At 42.3% G+C, this 17,405-nt stretch overlaps 1 protein-coding gene across 2 annotated transcripts; it reads left to right on the forward strand.

Annotated features, from left to right (window-relative positions):
* Positions 1-5,847: 5,847 nt before the first annotated feature.
* LOC147861042 (FAD/NAD(P)-binding oxidoreductase family protein) lies at positions 5,848-10,032 on the forward strand. Of its 2 annotated transcripts, none has more exons than XM_087323768.1 (10): positions 5,848-6,112; positions 6,591-6,826; positions 7,081-7,191; positions 7,313-7,366; positions 7,447-7,734; positions 7,883-8,074; positions 8,516-8,674; positions 8,762-8,998; positions 9,482-9,909; positions 9,943-10,032. In XM_087323768.1, exons 1-9 carry the CDS (start codon positions 5,896-5,898, stop codon positions 9,794-9,796), a joined length of 1,809 nt encoding a protein of 602 aa, XP_087179894.1. In that variant the 5' UTR covers positions 5,848-5,895; the 3' UTR covers positions 9,797-9,909; positions 9,943-10,032. The 2 variants fall into 2 exon arrangements, with proteins under 2 accessions (XP_087179894.1, XP_087179895.1); XM_087323769.1 differs by having other exon boundaries at positions 6,600-6,826.
* The last annotated feature ends 7,373 nt before the right edge of the window (positions 10,033-17,405 follow it).

Here is a 17,405-nt window from a genome sequence, read left to right on the forward strand (position 1 = left end):
TGAAACACAAGGCTAACTCGATGAAGAAGATCACTTATGGTTCGAAGCAAGTGTGGTATGTTGACTCTAGAGCATCGAACCATATGACAAGCCACGAAGAGTGGTTTTCATTCCTGGAAAAACCGGAGCAACTGGGAGTTGTCCATACTGGAGACGACACTCCTCATACCATCGAGCACATCGGCGAGGTCCCTCTTAGCCATGTCGGGCAGAAGGGCGTTGATGAACGTCCTACACATCCCGACAATCACAAAGAATCTTGTTTTGGTCGGCCAGATTGTCGACCAAGGGATCCAGGTTCGGTTCACACATCTTGGGTGCTTCATCGAAGAAGAGGGCAAAGTCGCGCAAGGGCGCGAAGACGGGAGGATGTTTATCCTCGAGACAAATGATGTTGGCACTGCTATGTTTGCAAAGGGGCAAAAGGACAAGTCGGACATCGACCTGTGGCACAAGCAGATCGGCCACATCAATTTCCAGAACCTTCAAGAGTTGCAGTCAAAACACGTAATTTCCAGACTGCCGAAGTTCAGTGGCTGGAAAGGCCAAACCTATGAAGCATGCCAGCTCAAGAAGCAGCATAGGCTTCCATTCCCCAATGAGAAGAATTAGAGATGGAATCGTCTTGATCTCATCCATTCATGTGTGTCTTGATCTCATCCATTCATATGTGTCGTTGGGAGTTGGTATTTCGTCTCCTTCATCGACGATTTCACAGTCACACTTGGATCTACCTAATCAAGAGGAAAAGTGAAGTCTTCTCGTGCTTTCGGGATTTGAAGAACCTTGTCGAACGCGAGACCGGAAGAAAGATCAAGTGTTTGAGATCGGATGGCGGAAAAGAATACTTTTCCAGCCAGTTCACGAGTTATCTGCAAACAAAGGGAATTTGACGGGAGTTCTCCTGTATATACACGCCGGGGCAGGACATGGTTGATGGTCGGAACAAGACGCGGGTAGAAGCGGCAATGGCGATGCTTGAGGAGAAAAACATGGCCAAATTTTATTGGGCCGAAACGATTCAGACAGTCGCCTACATATAGAATCAGATATCTGCCTCAGGGACAAAGGAGTCATCGCACAAACTGTATTTTGAGCGGAATCCAAATTTGGCACACCTTTGGGTGTTCAGTAGCATTGCATATGTGCATGTACTGAAAGAAAAACGGAGGAAGTTAGACGCGAAAGCTGAAAAATGCATTCTCGTCGGGTACTCAGATGAACAAAAGGGTTATAAGTGTTATAACCCCCGATCAAAAGCAGTCCAAGTTAGCCAAGATGTCGTCTTCGATGAATCGACATCATGTTACTTCTCGCCACCCGAACCCAAGCCGATTGTTGTTGATGATCCGGTGGAATCCAGAACAGAGGGAAGCGTCCCGGAATCTGAATAGACAAATAGTCTGACTTCTCTCCGGATGAGTGGACCGAATCCGGATAGGTTGAGTCAGAGTGGTCAACCGGATGACGAACCGGCGAGTAGTGGACACTCGGTCGTGCTCTCTCCGTGCAAGGAACCGAGGAGACGGTTCATGCGCAAAGAAAAGGGGAAGAAGAAGATGTCGGAGTATGACACTGGAAGAGATGAGTCGGATCGGAGCGAATCTGATTCCCGAGATGAACCTTCAGAAGAGAAGTCTGAGTCGGCCAAGAAGGCCAAGAAATCGGTAGAGCAGAAACTGCGTCGATCGACCTGCAAAAAGAACCCTGTCAAACGCTATGTCTTGACGGATTGGTAGGTTGCCAACATCTTCACCAAATTTCTCATCCTAGACAAGTTGCATCATTTTTCAGAGATGTTTGGTCTTCAGCATCTCGACATGCTAGACATGAGGAGGAGAACCGGTACTGATACGAGGAGAACTTGAACCGGAACGGAAACTGGGAAAACAGGTAATGGCACCAGACAAAGAGCCAAAGAGACAAGGGGAGACAAGAAGAAAAAGGAAGCGAAGTTGACTGAAGAAGTCAGTACATCCGATAAAGTCGGAACAAGCAACGACAGCGGGAGAGTCAAATATGACCTCAACAGTCACATATGAACATATTTACTAATATGTTCCTATTTTTTGGTTCATACTAGATCCAGCCGAACTCCTTCCGCTCCAGTATCCGGATACCTTCTGGACCCATCCGATGGCTTGCAAGGTTTTAGGGGAGAAGGTAGAAGATAAAGAGTTTTTGCTGACGAAGATCCATACGGAGGAGAACGAGTCGGACATGCTGACCAAGGTGCTGTCTGCCGACAAGCTGGACGTGTGCCGAAGACGGATCAGACTGACGAGACATCCCATGCTGGAGTGAAGGGGGAGTTTGTTGGGAAATAGGTCCCTCCAGATAGAATCCGGATCGAACGAGCCGAGGGAAGGAACCGAGACAGGCAAACACGTAGAGAGGGAGAGTGAGAGATTAGTGACGAAGAGGAAGAGTGAGGGAGGGAGAGAGTGACTTCTTCTCAAGGGAAGTTCGGTCGTTCAAGCGTGCCGGTGTTAATGGGTGGGGGGTGAATGGCTTCACCCCTCCTCCCAAGGGGGTTACTTGTGAGAGAGAGGGAGAGAGAGAGAGAGACAAAGACACACCAAAATGAGAGGGAAAAATGTATATTGCATTACATGCCCCATAAGGGGTTTATATAGTACATCAAATGTAACGGTTACATAATATGACCGTTACAAATAAGATTGTTACACATGCACATAAATGTGCATGTGTTCATACACATACTCATCCTCACACACTCATATACATTACGCATACACATCAACCACATTATCGTGTTCCACCCTTAGACCGCCCCGTACACTCCTACAAGTAACAACCGGTAGGTCGTTGGAGCCTATGATCCGAGCCTAGTACGTGTGCATATTCCTTGGAGTTAGTGTCAGTTGCTCGTATGAGCATTGAATTACTTGTTAGTCCTTCTAAGTGTACGTACACAGAGTGTTATTATTTTGAATTGAGTTTATGTTGTTTTGCTCCTCTCTGTCTGTGTGATTCAAGCTTCCATTAAACCTATGTGTATTTTCTATTGCTATCCGAGTAAACCGGTTTGTCAAAGCTTCTGCATATTAACTTTGACAATACTTGCTTTCATTAAAGGTGTTGCGCACTTGCATATTCCATTCTTCAACAATTGCTCAAGCCATCTTAGAGCGATATCTTCTTCTGATAATATGTCTCTTTCATCTTCATACCTTGCCCTTGCTAGCATGTCTATCATGACATTGTTTTTTGCATGAGATGTGAAAAACCTCTGAATTCATCGACTTTATATACATTATCGTGAAGGATTCCGGCGACAGCAAGAAAATATACTGGTGAAAGCAAACAAGGGTGTGCACGTGCACACACAAAAAGGGAATTTGTATATAAACATTAGGTAAAGTAAAGGGTTGTTAGAAATGTACAAGTGGGAATATTTAATATGCACTTAATGTCCCTCAAAAAGAGGGGAATACCGGGTAGGTGATGGGAGGAGATTGGGGGGAAGATCTCTAAAGAAAATGGTTGTCATAACAACCAGATGTGATGTGGACCCTCCCTTTCCTTGAAGTTATAAAAGGGAGGGAAGGTGTCTGTTGTGGGGATCGTTTTTATTAGGAGGTCGAAGCGCAGTCGAATTTGGAGTAAAGGGTTCTGGTTCTAATTAGATCTATTACGTTCTATCGGCCTCTGCTCGCGTAGTGAGCCCGTGTGCTCCCGACTAGAGGCTCACAACCATGTAACTATCAAGCATCGTGCTCTGATTAGCCGGCCCATGTCCATTCTTTTACTCACATCTTTTGTCGTTAATTGATTAATTGTTGTTTTCTGTATCCGGGTGTACCTAGCTTGTGACCTTGGTCTTGGTCGTTCTTATTCCGGTATCTTCTTTATTTGCTAGTAATCGACTATGTGTTGTCTATTGGGTGATCATTGTCTTGTTCTTTCCTTTCTTCTGTCTTGCTTGTGTCTTCTTTTCTCCTCTCGTGCTTGTCGAGGTGATTCTAAGAGCCTGTGTGCTCTCCAACCGGAAGCCGAATATAGGGCCGAATCGGCCATAGTGATCATTCAGTCGGCTCAGGTTGTCAAGCTCCTTGGTTCAAGACCTCGGTGGTCCTGTTGAGTTGACCGCAAGTCGTAGATTTCCGCGACAACTTGATCCACCTTAGCATGGCTAGGTCTAGTGTTGTGCACCTTGATATATGCCAAGGATTTGAAGACAATGCATTTCAATCACAACCACTATGCCAATTAGATTAGTTTTTTACGCCTTCACCAAAAACATTATGCCCCATAAATCTCCCTTAACTTGGGCATATCCCCTTTGTCAATCGTTAAGTGCCTTTGCCCCGAACCTTCTAGTGTAATCAACCATTGTCTTCACCCTCTTGATTGATGATCCAACCAAAATCCCAGTTGGACTCGTATTGACCTTCCTTAATGTTAGTGACATTAGTAGTATCTCCTTTAGCCTCTTCATTGCCTTTTGTGTGCTCGTCTTCCCATTTCTTAAAACTCACCCCTTCTTGAGTGGCCCATACAAGGGCTAAGCCATGTGAGCCTAATTGTGAATCCAAATGTGGTAGAAAGCACATGGACCTAGGAATCTTCTCACTTCCATCTACAACTTTTATTCTTCCTTTATCTCCTTGATGGCATTTACCTTTGCTGATGAAGGCTTCCATCCGCATGCCCTGCAGAAATAGCCCCATCATGAGAATCTCTGATAATTTGAGAAGTTTGACTTCTCACTTGAGAATGTCATGTGTGCATCTTCCGGTCCTTGCAAGATCTTGTCACAATTGGCAATGTGATTAGCCATGAAGTGCCTACACCCATGTCCATCCAAGGTCTCATCTTTATCCACTTTGGAGCACCCTTTTATTGGAATGTCATCTCGGAAAGGTATGGTAATGTTAGGGATGCAATTTTTAGTAAAATGTTTCATATCATTCACCATGTGGGCGACAGAGTTCGTGTCACTTTGCGGTTGAGTACACATCCCACTACACCGATTGGGATTCACATCCTCGTAATGTATCATGTTTTGGTGTTAGGGCCACTTTAGAGATATTATTAATACACTTATGCCTCTTCATCAAATATGATCTATGAGACCAAGAATATTACATTTCATGTAATAGATGTGAACATGAGTAGCGACTCTCAATGTCAAGAACTTTACCAATGAATGTTACCATCGAGAGTGGGCATTGTGATCAAGAACTTTCCAGATAACTTTACCAATGAATGTTACAATTCGTGCAAAGATTGGGTTTATCGAAGATATCTAGAAAGCATAATTGAATGTAATCAAAGGTAGAGCATTGAAACAAATGTGATACTCAGACTCCCGAACTTGTATGGTTTCGCCACTTAGTGAAGGATATGGTGTTGTAGTTACGTGGAACATATGTAGTTAATGTGTGCAACATGAGCCTCCATATTTTTCCCATGTCATGATACATTGGCAAAGAAGGTGTCCCATTTGAATTGACTCATATGATGAAGCTAGGGTTTGGTATGGTAACTGCGCAAAAAACGCTACAGTGGGGCCACTCATGTAGATCATGCCATTGAAAAACCGTGCGAACGAGGTTTCATATACCTCATGGATGTATGATTTCCCGGATCAAGGGCATGTGAGCCATGGAGAGGTCGATCGTTCAAAAGCAGAATGATATCGATACTTGTGGTGGTGATTGGATTGATAGAGCTTTTGGTTGTGGCGGCATCCAATTGTCCGCTACGAGATTGTGGTCGGGTGGCCGACCGCCCGGTCCCGGTCGGCCGAAAGTGGCATGTAAAAGTGGCTTCTGTTCTTTTCTTCCACAAATCTAGCTTCCTCCTCCTTTCTACTCTCTCTCTCTCTCTCTCTGCTTCTCTCTCCAAGGAGAAAGACAAGGTAAATCAATGGGAGCTACGTGGTTGCCCTTCACACCATCGCTCTCTTCCCTTCTTCTTCTTCTTCCTCATCCTCTTCCTCCTCCTCCTTCATACTATGTGTCTCGACCCATCAGACCACGAGCAATCTATGGGCCAGCTAATTCAGTACAGAAGCAACAGCGTCTTGGGTTTGATTCCCGAGTCGGAGCTTCTTCTTCAACTTCATCATCTTCAAGCTTTCCAGGTACACTTTTCAACATTTCTTTACACCGCAATATTCTGAAAGATTAGTTTCCTCGTCCCTTGCAACTGACTAGAAACTCAAATTTGGACAAAGATTATTGTCCTCCCTCCATCTCTTGGAATCTGCGGAACCAAGAAAGAGTTTGTGTAAGATGATAGGCTTTCACATATTCCTGGTAATGTGCGGATTCAACTGCCTGGCACTTATTTATATCGAACACAAACATTTGCCTACTTCACTTCATGGTGCCAAGATCGATTGGTCGTAAACTATGTATATGGTGAGACAATGGATGGATCGAAAAACAAATGCAATCGCCATCTTATGGGTGATGCATACACATATATACATGCATGCATACATACTAAAAATTAAACTACTCATAATGCAACACAAATTTTAATCTATGAGTTCCGAAAACACACCACCTGATGCAATTACAAGTGGTTGATTCTAAACATCGATAGCATTAATACAGACTTTACAGGGATATCAGAGGTGGACTTCATTGTTATTGGGAGTGGGATAGGAGGTTTGTGTTGCGGTAGCTTGCTAGCGAGGTACGGAGAAGGGGATGTTGTGGTGCTCGAGAGCCATGACTCACCAGGAGGAGCCGCGCATTCTTTTGAGATCAAGGGCTATCAGTTTGACTCAGGGCCCTCTCTTTTCTCTGGCCTCTCATCCCGTGGATTACAAGCAAACCCAATGGCACAGGTTTGATTTGCTTTTAGCTGGGAAAAATAATTAAACTTTCAGGCATCTATCAGTATATCCTCAAGTATTCAAAAACTACTTAATTTAGGGGTATTCCTGTAAACACACACACACCCCCAGAAGTCAAGGGTATCTTGGTGTTTTTCCGTTCAGTTCTTTCCCCTCTATTTATGGTATTGCTCTTACGGATAGGTTTAAAATACCAAGTAGTATTTCCTGTCATATTGTGTAAGCAACATGAATCTCTTATGTAGGTTCTGGATGCATTGGATGAGAAGGTTGAATGTGCACGATATGACTCATGGATGGTTCATTTACCTGAAGGAGAGTTCCTGTCACGCATTGGACCAACTGATTTTTTCAAGGCATTTCTTCTGTTTCCCAATTGAACTGCTCTTTTCGTCAGCAACTACAGAATGTGTGTTTTTGTTTGTGTCACCCATGTCATGTCTTAGCATAGTAAAGTAAAGCATCATTGAAAAACAGGACCTGAAGAAATATGGAGGTCCGAATGCAGTTGAAGAATGGCGCAAGCTTTTGGTATGCTAAACTATCACACCTTTTTATGATATTATTTTTTTACTGTTCGTATTTATATTTATGCTCTTATGGTGTTTCAGGATGGCATTCTTCCTCTTTCGGCAGCAGCAATGGCACTTCCACCAGCATCTATTAGAGGGGATTTGGGGGTTTTGCGTACAGCTGGATTGCGTTATGCACCCACGATCATGCAATCTTTATTGCAAATGGGCCCACAAAATGCACTTAGAGCAACCAAGCTCTTGCAGCCATTTTCTGTAATTATGGATTTGCTAGACTTAAAGGACCCGTTCATACGAAATTGGTTGGATCTTCTTTGCTTTCTTCTTTCTGGACTTAAAGCTGATGGGACATTGTCAGCTGAAATTGTAGGTATATATATGCCTGGCCACATTGGCTTGAGTCCTTACATGGATATAGTCTTTATGATGTTGTGAACTCATTTGAGCATAGAAACAGAACAGAAAACGGTTTATTTCAAGCTCTTGAATTACTTTGATACATTGCTGAAAGCAGATATACATGTTTGCTGAATGGTATAAGCCCGGATGTGTCCTCGAGTACCCAATTGGTGGTGTTGGGGAAATAGTAAATGCCCTTGTACGGGGTCTTCACAAATATGGAGGGAAGCTGATGTTGAAATCTCATGTGAAGGAAATTATCATAGATGGTGGATGTGCCATCGGAGTCAAACTTACAGATGGCACAGTAAGAAATTATTACTGATTTTATTATGATGTAGGTGTTCACATTGGCAATGATGAAGTTAAGCTTAATAACTTAACGCTTTTGACATATTGTGCCGAAAATTGAACCTCCCAAGTATGATGATGTTTTCACTTAGACATTCTCTGGTATGAGCGAGGGTTCACTAATAGATACATAACAATAGCATTTGAGATCAAGAAAATGCGAACTATAATGTGTTATAGATAGATTACATAGCTAAACTGTGCATTTCATTCATGTAAAATCTACAGCCAAGGTCATTTATTTTTGTAAATAGGCATGAATGCATGTGATATAGAAGGTTTAAACATAGTATCCCCATCCCTTACCCGGCAGGTCATTCTTTATGTAGCATTCATTTCAATTTTCATCCATCTACTAGTGTATTTGCACTGATTGCATTACTCTCTCTGTCAGTAGGTCATTAAAGCTCGGAAGGCAGTTATAAGTAATGCTTCAATATGGGACACAATGAATATGCTTCCAAAAGATGATATCCCTGCAGAGTATCGTAATAGATCAGTTAGCACTCCGCAATGTGAATCCTTTATGCATCTCCATCTTGGTATAGACAGAAAGGTAACTCTGTCTATCCTATCTATAATGTTTCTTCTCGAAAGATTTTCTATCATGTTTGTTGAAGTTAATAAATATTATTGAATGCAGGACTTGCCAGAAGATCTAGAAATCCATCATATAGTTGTTAATGATTGGAAAATTGGAGTGGATGCACCACAAAATGTTGTGCTTATTTCGATACCTAGTGTTCTAGACCCCAACTTGGCACCAAAAGGTAAGCATGTGCTGCATGCATACACTCCTGGGACTGAGCCCTATAACCTATGGGAGGGTCTTGATCGACGAAGTAAAGCATATAAGGATCTCAAGGAAGAACGGTCACAGGTAGGCCTTCAATTAAATTATTATATGATACAACATGATCTCTCATAATGATTATAATATCCCTCTCATGTATTTTTGTGTGAAGGCGTTGTGAGAAATTGTTATATAATACTGGTAGCACTTCTCAAATAGTAATTCATCTGGCTGTATTTTCGAAAGATAAACTACTGTCCTTTTTTACGAGGTTTATGTAGTGATATTTCTAAAAATACGAGTAACAATGGTTATATTTAAGAAGATTCGTAAGTTTTATGCACAGATGCTGGGGAATAACTAATTATGGAAGTCATTAAATGATACCTCTCTTCTCAAATAGTAACTAGTTATTGTATTTTTTAAAGATAGTACTTTACAACTAAGGGTATGTAGTAAAACAAAATTTAACATCAACAGATAGGTTTGATATTATTCCTAATACAAGGAGTGTATTGGAAAATTTCCCTAATTTTTGTTACACTAATATGTGAAATCTTTGGGATGAAGGTTATGTGGGAAGCTCTGAAGCGGGCTCTTGGACCAAAATTTTCTCGTGATAAATGTGAAGTAGAGTTGGTGGGTACTCCATTGACACATGGGAGATTTCTTCGTAGGGATCGTGGCACATATGGCCCGGCTATCCGTGCCGGAAAGGGAACATTTCCTAATTCGTCAACTCCTATACCCAGACTTTTCTGTTGTGGAGATTCTACATTTCCGGGAATAGGCATACCAGCTGTTGCTGCAAGTGGACTCATGGCTGCAAATTCCCTTGTATCTGTAAGGAAACATACCGAACTCCTTGATGTGATTGGTGTATGAAGAAACAGTGCTTCCTTATCATTTGAATCAACGAGAGATTCATATGCAGATGATTGTTTTTCAACTTCATATTGTTTAGGCATGCCCCAAAAAGGGCAGTGCCATTTATCTAACTATTTTCCAAAAGGAAAAATAGGATTATCTACTTTTCCTTTTGTTTTTTTGTATTTGTAAGAGAACACTTGAAAAGATTATTCTTTTGAATAAAAGATTGACACACATTCTTATTTTTTAAATTGACAAGGGATATGTGCATATAGATCAATTTCTAGTATCAACTGCTATCTTTGTTAGGCTGAGCCAAAGAGTGGTTCTATTAGGTATGGATTGTTTTCTCTAGTGTCAACTAACCTCCAAGACTTTGAATAGGGCCTTTACCTCAACTCCTATCTTCTCGATTCTAATCTAACTAAAACTTCATCGTGGAATGAATGCACCCAACTTTTCCCTGAGTGCCAAACTATCCCAAGTAAATTATTGGTTTCTCTTAGTAGTATGGATTGTTTTCTCTTAGTGTCAACTAACCTCCGAGACTTTGAATAGGGCCTTTACCTCAACTCCTATCTTCTCGATTCTAATCTAACTAAAACCTTCATCGTGGAATGAATGCATCCAACTTTTCCCTAAGTGCCAAACTATCCCAAGTAAATGATTGTCATCTCCTACACATTTTTTGTGTTCTTCTCCCAAAAGTTTAAACCTTTAGAGATCAATTACATATTGTATGATAAGGAGTTGGTTGTCATCGTCTCCATGTTAGAGGTATGGAAACCCTACTTGGTAGGATCCCAACATCCTATGAAAGTGATCACGACCATAAAAACCTAGCATGCTTCGTTGAGGGCTAGGTTGATGGCTTAACTTCTTCATTGTTGAAACGGTATTCCAATTAGGTTCATAGCATGTTAAAACATATGCCCTCTCATTGTGTAAAGTTTGAGCTTTGTCATGGGGGAAGAGGTCTATAGTTAGCAAACTCAATATATTTTGAAGCTTGACCAAGTCCTTTGGGATGAATCAACAATCAAATATATCATCATAGAAACCGTCTTTGATTGGTTCGCTAGGAGTTTCAAGAAATTTGTTGAAACCAACTGAAGAACTGAAGCGTAGTGATCTAGACTAGTTAACATTTGGAGATAAGCTCCTCCTTCATAACCTACTCTACAGTTCGAACAATTCCTCTCAAGTCAAGATCTTGTTGGAGTGCCATGATAACACGATAGATGGGCGCCTTGATGTTGTGAAAGCCATCTGGGTAGCAATGTAAAACTATCAATGACCACAAAAATTGGATCTAGTCAAAGAATTTGTCGGGCTTATATATGCTTACCTAGGTACATGTTCAGTTTGATTTCTTGACCTTTAAATCAAACCAAACCATTTATGCATAGCATAAACCATGCGAAACCAAATTGAATTGTTTAGTTAAAACTTTAAATCAAATTGAATTGTCGAAAAGTATGATACATGTGGGAGACAAGTTGAGGTCCTAAATTATATCATATGGAAGTTGAAAAGATGCTTCCAAAATGGGAGACAAAATTTGGATCTAAATTATATCATATGGAATTCCATGTAGATGCACCACATTAGTACACAAAAAAAATTTCATCTGCACAAGAGATGGTTTTAGACTTGGAAATGAACCAATCCACTAACAAAGGTTTCTGATGAAGTTCACCAAAATCAAAGGCCAAGGTTGGATAGGAATCAATAATAATGGTAAAAGATCATTTCCATGACATGGCATGTGCAAAAGGAGACAAGAAACCAAACCACAATATCGCAAAAATGTGTGCATGTGTGTGTAAGGTTAGGCAAGACCACTTGGACTTGAACTACATTACACATGTGTTACCCGTAGGAGTTGTACGGGGAGGTATAAGGGTGGAACACTATAAAGTGGTTGTGTATGTGTATGAGTGTGTGAGTATGAATATGTGTATGAACACATGCACAACAACCACTTTATAGTGTTCCACCCTTATACCTCCCCCGTACAACTCCTATGGGGTAACAGTGTGAAAAACCGAGTTGCGAGCTAGGTGAATATTGCCCATGTTATCAAAGTATACGAGGATTGGATCTTTGATGGAGATGGCAAATGATATATTCCGAGATCTCTTGGATGTGTGTCTGATCATCTACTTGGATGATCTACTGGTTTATTCAAAGACTGAAGAAGAGCATGATTCTCACGTACTGTTAGTACTAAAACGACTTCGAGAACATGGTCTTTATGCAAAGCTAGAAAAATGTAGTTTCGGGTGCAACCAGGTGGAATTTCTCGGCTACGTCATTTCATCAAAAGGCATCTCCATGGACCCAACTAAGGTCAAGACGGTGGTAGAATGGCAGACTCCGCGCTCGGTGCGGGATGTGCAATGCTTTTTAGGCTTTGCCAATTTTTACCGGAAGTTTATACAAGATTACTCAAAGCTCGTTCTGCCTCTCACACAGCTTACCAGGAAGGGACAATCGTTCGTTTGGTCTGAAGAAGCAGATATGGCTTTCGAGAGTCTTAAAAAGGCTTTTACATCAGCTCCAATTCTAGCTCATGTCGATCCAGAAAAACCATTCATTATCGAAGCTGACGCATCGGATTTCGCATTGGGGAGCATTTTGTCACAACGGGGTAATGATGAGAAGCTACATCCTGTGGCTTTTCACTCACGCAAGTTTGACGCAGCCGAAATCAACTACGAAATTCATGATAAGGAGCTATTGGCAATAGTGGACTCGTTTATGCAATGGAGGCAATTTTTAGAGGGATCCTCTCATCAAGTCACCGTATTCAGTGACCATAAAAACCTTGCCTACTTTCAGGATGCTCGTGTGTTAAATCGACGTCAACCTCGGTGGGCCCACTTCCTCACGCGTTTCGACTTCAAAATTATATATCGTCCGGGGAAGCACCAAGGGAAGGCAGATGCATTATCACGGCGTTCATATCTAACACCGCATCCCGGCGAGCCAGCTTTCGATAATCAAAATCAAGTAATCTTGGGACCGACATGACTGCAAGCAACACAGGTTTTTGGCATGCCCATGGATTCCCATGTTATCAATATCATACGTGCGGACCTGAAGACAGATGCTTTCGCCCAAGCTATACTAGCACAAATTGATCCCTCTCGAGCGTCGTGTTCACAGTCGCAACCACCAAGTACGGACTATCGGCAATTCAAATACCATGATGGATTACTCTTCTTTAAAGAACTTTTGTATGCTCCTAATGGTTCTTGCCGCCTTCGAGTAGTACGAAACTGTCATGACACATATACAACTGGGTTTAGGGTTCTGGTGGCCCCGTATGCGACAATTTGTCGAAGCTTTTGTTCGGACTTGTGATACATGCTGCAGAGCGAAAATGCCAAGGAATCATCCATATGGTTTATTAGAACCATTACCAATTCCAAACAAGCCGTGGCAATCCATTGCTCTAGACTTCATCACAGATCTTCCAGTCTCTAAGGGGTTCAATGCGATTCTAACAGTGGTAGATCGATATACGAAGATGGCTCATTTCTTGCCATGTACTAAGGAAATCTCCAGTGAAGACACCGCCGAAATTGTCATGCGTGAAGTATGTCGGCATCATGGACTTCCCGATAGTATCGTCAGCAACCGTGGGCCCCAGTTCGTGTCAAAATTCTGGAAGCACCTTTTTTAAAATGCTCAAGGTCACTTGTAACCTCTCCTCCGACTACCACCCACAAACCGACGGCCAAGCCGAACGAACAAATCAAACGTTGGAGTAGTATTTGTGGTGCTTTCTCAGCTATCATCAGGATAACTGGGCAGAAATTCTCCACTTCGCCGAATTTGCCTATAATAACTCTATCCACGCATCGACTAAAGTTACGCCCTTTTATGCTTATACGGGATGTCACCCTCGGTGGAGTGTACTTGAAACCCTAGAGGTGTCCACAAATCCTTGCGCAGAGGATCGTTTGGAGCAGTTATGCAAGATATAAGCAGATTTATCTACACATCTCCAGCAAGCTCAACAAACACACAAGGTCTACGTGGATCGTCATCGACTTCCATCTAGTTTAAACATTGGAGATCGGGTGTGGCTGCTACGACGACACATCAAGACTACTCGCCCATGTGAGAAGTTGGATTATCGGCGATTAGGTCCTTTTCGTATTATCGGAAAGATTAATGATGTCGCTTTTCGCCTCGATCTACCTCCTCAACTTCGGATACATCCAGTGTTTCATAGTTCTCTCCTTGAACCCTATCACGAGAGCACCATCCCAGGACGTATTATACAACCTCCACCCCCGATCAAGCTTGAAGATGGACCAGAGTACGAGGTTTCCGCCATCCTTGATTCCAAGATTGTTCGCAACAAGCTCTACTATCTAGTCGATTGGCTAGGCTATAGTCCTAGCGAACGTACTTGGGAACCGATCGAGAATGTGACCAATGCTCGTGCGCTTCTTGAAGACTTCCATCGCCAATATCCACACAAACCGGGTCCTCCATCCAAAACAACTCGTGACACTCGTCGTTTTAAAGGGGGGATAGTGTCATGATATGGCAAGACTCGAACCCATGACCTTAGGTTATATGGGTCGAGCTCTTGACCATTATATCATCTATTGTAATACATAGAATATTATTTTCATTTAGATTATAGGAAATTAAAGTATATTCCAGATTTCTCTAGAACATTCTAGAAGCTTTAAGATTACTCCTGAGAACACTATAAAAGAGGGCACTAGGCATTATGTTGAACCAAATTGGTTCTACGCCAGTCTTTAGCCTCATAGCCCTTTTGTACTTACTCTTCTTATAATATATAATCTGTTATCATCCTCTCTCTCTCTCTCTCTCTCTCCTCTTCTCTCTTCCTCTCTCGGGAGTCTTACGCAAGCCCGTCCTCTTAGTACTAATAGTACCTCCCTTCTCTAGTACTAATCCGCTCTCTGTTTAGTACTATTCCTGACACAACCCCATCGGATTGGCTATCTTCATATTCAAGCATTTTCGCCTTCCCTTTGTTTGATTTCGGACTTGACTGCAATGTGCTTTGATCGCTCTGAGGCTCTTGGGTCCACTCAACCAGGTTGAGATTGAACTTTCCTCTAGTGTAAGCCTCAGTCAATCCTCCTCCTCTAAGTCTATGTCGAGATCGGTTACGATAGGTTTTGATGGAGTTAAGTCGACTATGTACCAGGATGTTGATTCATTGAGTATGACATCCCTACTCACTCGTACCTTCTTTTGTTCGAGCAAGTTCCCCATGAGTATGCACTTCTCCGATTTCAGATTGAGCTTTTGTTGCTTTTCATCGGGAATGTTTACATATGCAATGTAGGTGAGATAGGCCTAGCTTTCTTCCATAGTACTTCTCATGAGGGGTTACGTCATGCACGTTGGAGTTTGTGCACCGATTCATTAGGTACACGACAATGTTTGCCGCTTCTACCCAGTACGACCTTGGCATGTTTGTCTTGTTCATCATTGAGCTAGCCACCTCTAGTATGTGCTGATTCTTCTGTTCGGCTACACCATTTTGTTGGAAACGAAGACCGTTAATATGCGGAAACAAGAAACATCACCCTTTATGAAGCACAACAAGTTGACATGTAACTATGCGAGATGTACAAAGAACGTGATCAATAGACAAAGTGTGTGTGTGAGAGAGAGAAGAGTAGGCACACAAGAGCAACTATATTATTCAAAGAATAGAAGTTACAATAGATGGAGGCAACAACAACAACAACACAAAACTACGTTACAAAGTTCAGTTTAAATACACAAAACTTGAGGGGGAGAACCGGAACAGGAACCGGGAGAACAGGTAAAGGCACAACTGGAGAGAAGGAGAACGAAACCGAAATAGGGGGAGACAAGGAGAAAAAAGGAGTCGAGTCGACCGAAGAAGTCGTAACAAGCGGCTGCAATGGTGACAGAGTCAAGAAGGATAGAGCCGACCGAAAGATGAAGGTCAAGACCTGGACATGGTCTGATGTGGTGGAGGGCCTACAGGATGAAGATGATTTGGAGACAACCAATTCGGTCAAGAGTGGGAACGAATCGGAGGCAGCCGATTCGGTTGAACAATTCAATTTAGAAGAGCCAAATCAATTGAAGGCCAAACGGATGAGAAGGCGACAGAAGTCGACACTGACACAGAGGAGTGGACGCATCGCGAAGTGCCGAAATCACAACAACAAAGGAGCTCAGATGAGCCTTATGAGCAGACATGCCAACTGAGAAGGTTGAGGTGCGCAGAACCAAATGGGTCATGGAAAGCGGGATCAAATAGGTCAAGGAGCGTGAGCGAGGCGTGAAGACACCAAGAGAAGTCGGAAGCAAGGACCGGCAACGACAGACACCACAATCCGACCTCAAGTTGAGCTTGAAGGGGAGTGTTGAGTGGACAAGCTTAACATGATCCGGATCGGCTGAATAAGCCAGAGCTAGTTTGTAATCTGGAATGAAGAACTGGATCAGTGTCCGGAACGGAGAGCCGGATCAGAGGGAACTGGATCAATGTCCAGATTTGTGCATAACCAGTAGGCCATTAGAGGCCTGCGGTCCTAGCCTATTAAACATGCATATTTTTGGGGGTTTGTGTCATGGCTCAATACGAGCATTGAAGTACTTGTTAGTACTTCTGTCAGTCCTTTTAAGGACTTGTATAAAAGTGCACACAGAGCACATTGTATGTACATAGTGTTTTTATAGAGTATTATTTTGAATAGAGTTTTCTTTGTTTTCTGCTCTCTCAATCTCTCCTGCATACTCTCTGTGTTACAAGTTTTCCATTAAACCTTCATTTATTTTTTTGTTGCTATTTGGTAGAGCCTGTTGTGTCTACAAGCTTCCACACGTAACTCTTCACACCTTGTAATTCCCTCCATTGGCGATTCTCACACAACACCCAAGAAGATACATATTACATACACACTACGACTCTGCCTATCACAACTGCATAATGTAGGGATAGGAACCGGCCACAAGCAGTTGCTCGTATGCTTATATATAGATATTCGGGTGCAAGGAAACGAGTAAGGTAATACACAAATAGTAGGAAACAGAAAAATACAGAGACATGATATTTAACGTGGAAAACCCGAAAGGGAAAAACCACGTGGAGTCTACAAACTCCGAACACATCACTATGATGAGAGGAAGTACAATAAGAAACTCTAGGGTAACGACCTCGAGATCTTCTTCGTTTGACTGACAAATGGTTACAAAGTTACACACACTAACTCTCACTCGCTTTCTATCTTACAGTTACATAGGCAACTACCATTTGTGTAGCTATACAACCACTATAATGATTCAACTGGCTTCCATAAAGTTTGCCCTAGTTGTTTTTATACTAAAACAACTTTCAGGTTATTTACAAATATAGCCCACAAGGGGCATGTTTAGACTATTTACAATTATAGCCCCTCGAATTGGTCATAAAATCAATTTTCAATTTCGATTTCGATTTCGGCCTCGACCGAGTTTACTCATCAACTCCATGGGAATCAGTTCTCCCCTTTTTCTCAACTCGAGCTCCACTTCCATCCGGCGGGACTTGTTATCCAACACATAAAACCTCCAAAATCCCACACCCCACTCAAAAAATAAT

The sequence above is a fragment of the Azolla caroliniana genome, unplaced genomic scaffold, assembly GCF_043228905.1.
Source record: "Azolla caroliniana isolate FFs.n. ecotype wild unplaced genomic scaffold, voAzoCaro1.0.p SCAF_8, whole genome shotgun sequence".
Lineage (NCBI taxonomy): Eukaryota > Viridiplantae > Streptophyta > Polypodiopsida > Salviniales > Salviniaceae > Azolla > Azolla caroliniana.

What these genes read in the sequence shown, in the direction of transcription:
- LOC147861042 (XM_087323768.1), top strand. Translation starts at nt 5,896, where the DNA reads ATGGGAGCTACGTGGTTGCCCTTCACACCATCGCTCTCTTCCCTTCTT. An exon ending in ATCATCTTCAAGCTTTCCAG is followed by an intron (nt 6,113 to 6,590) that starts GTACACTTTTCA and finishes GCATTAATACAG; the next exon opens with ACTTTACAGGGATATCAGAG. An exon ending in AAGAATGGCGCAAGCTTTTG is followed by an intron (nt 7,367 to 7,446) that starts GTATGCTAAACT and finishes ATGGTGTTTCAG; the next exon opens with GATGGCATTCTTCCTCTTTC.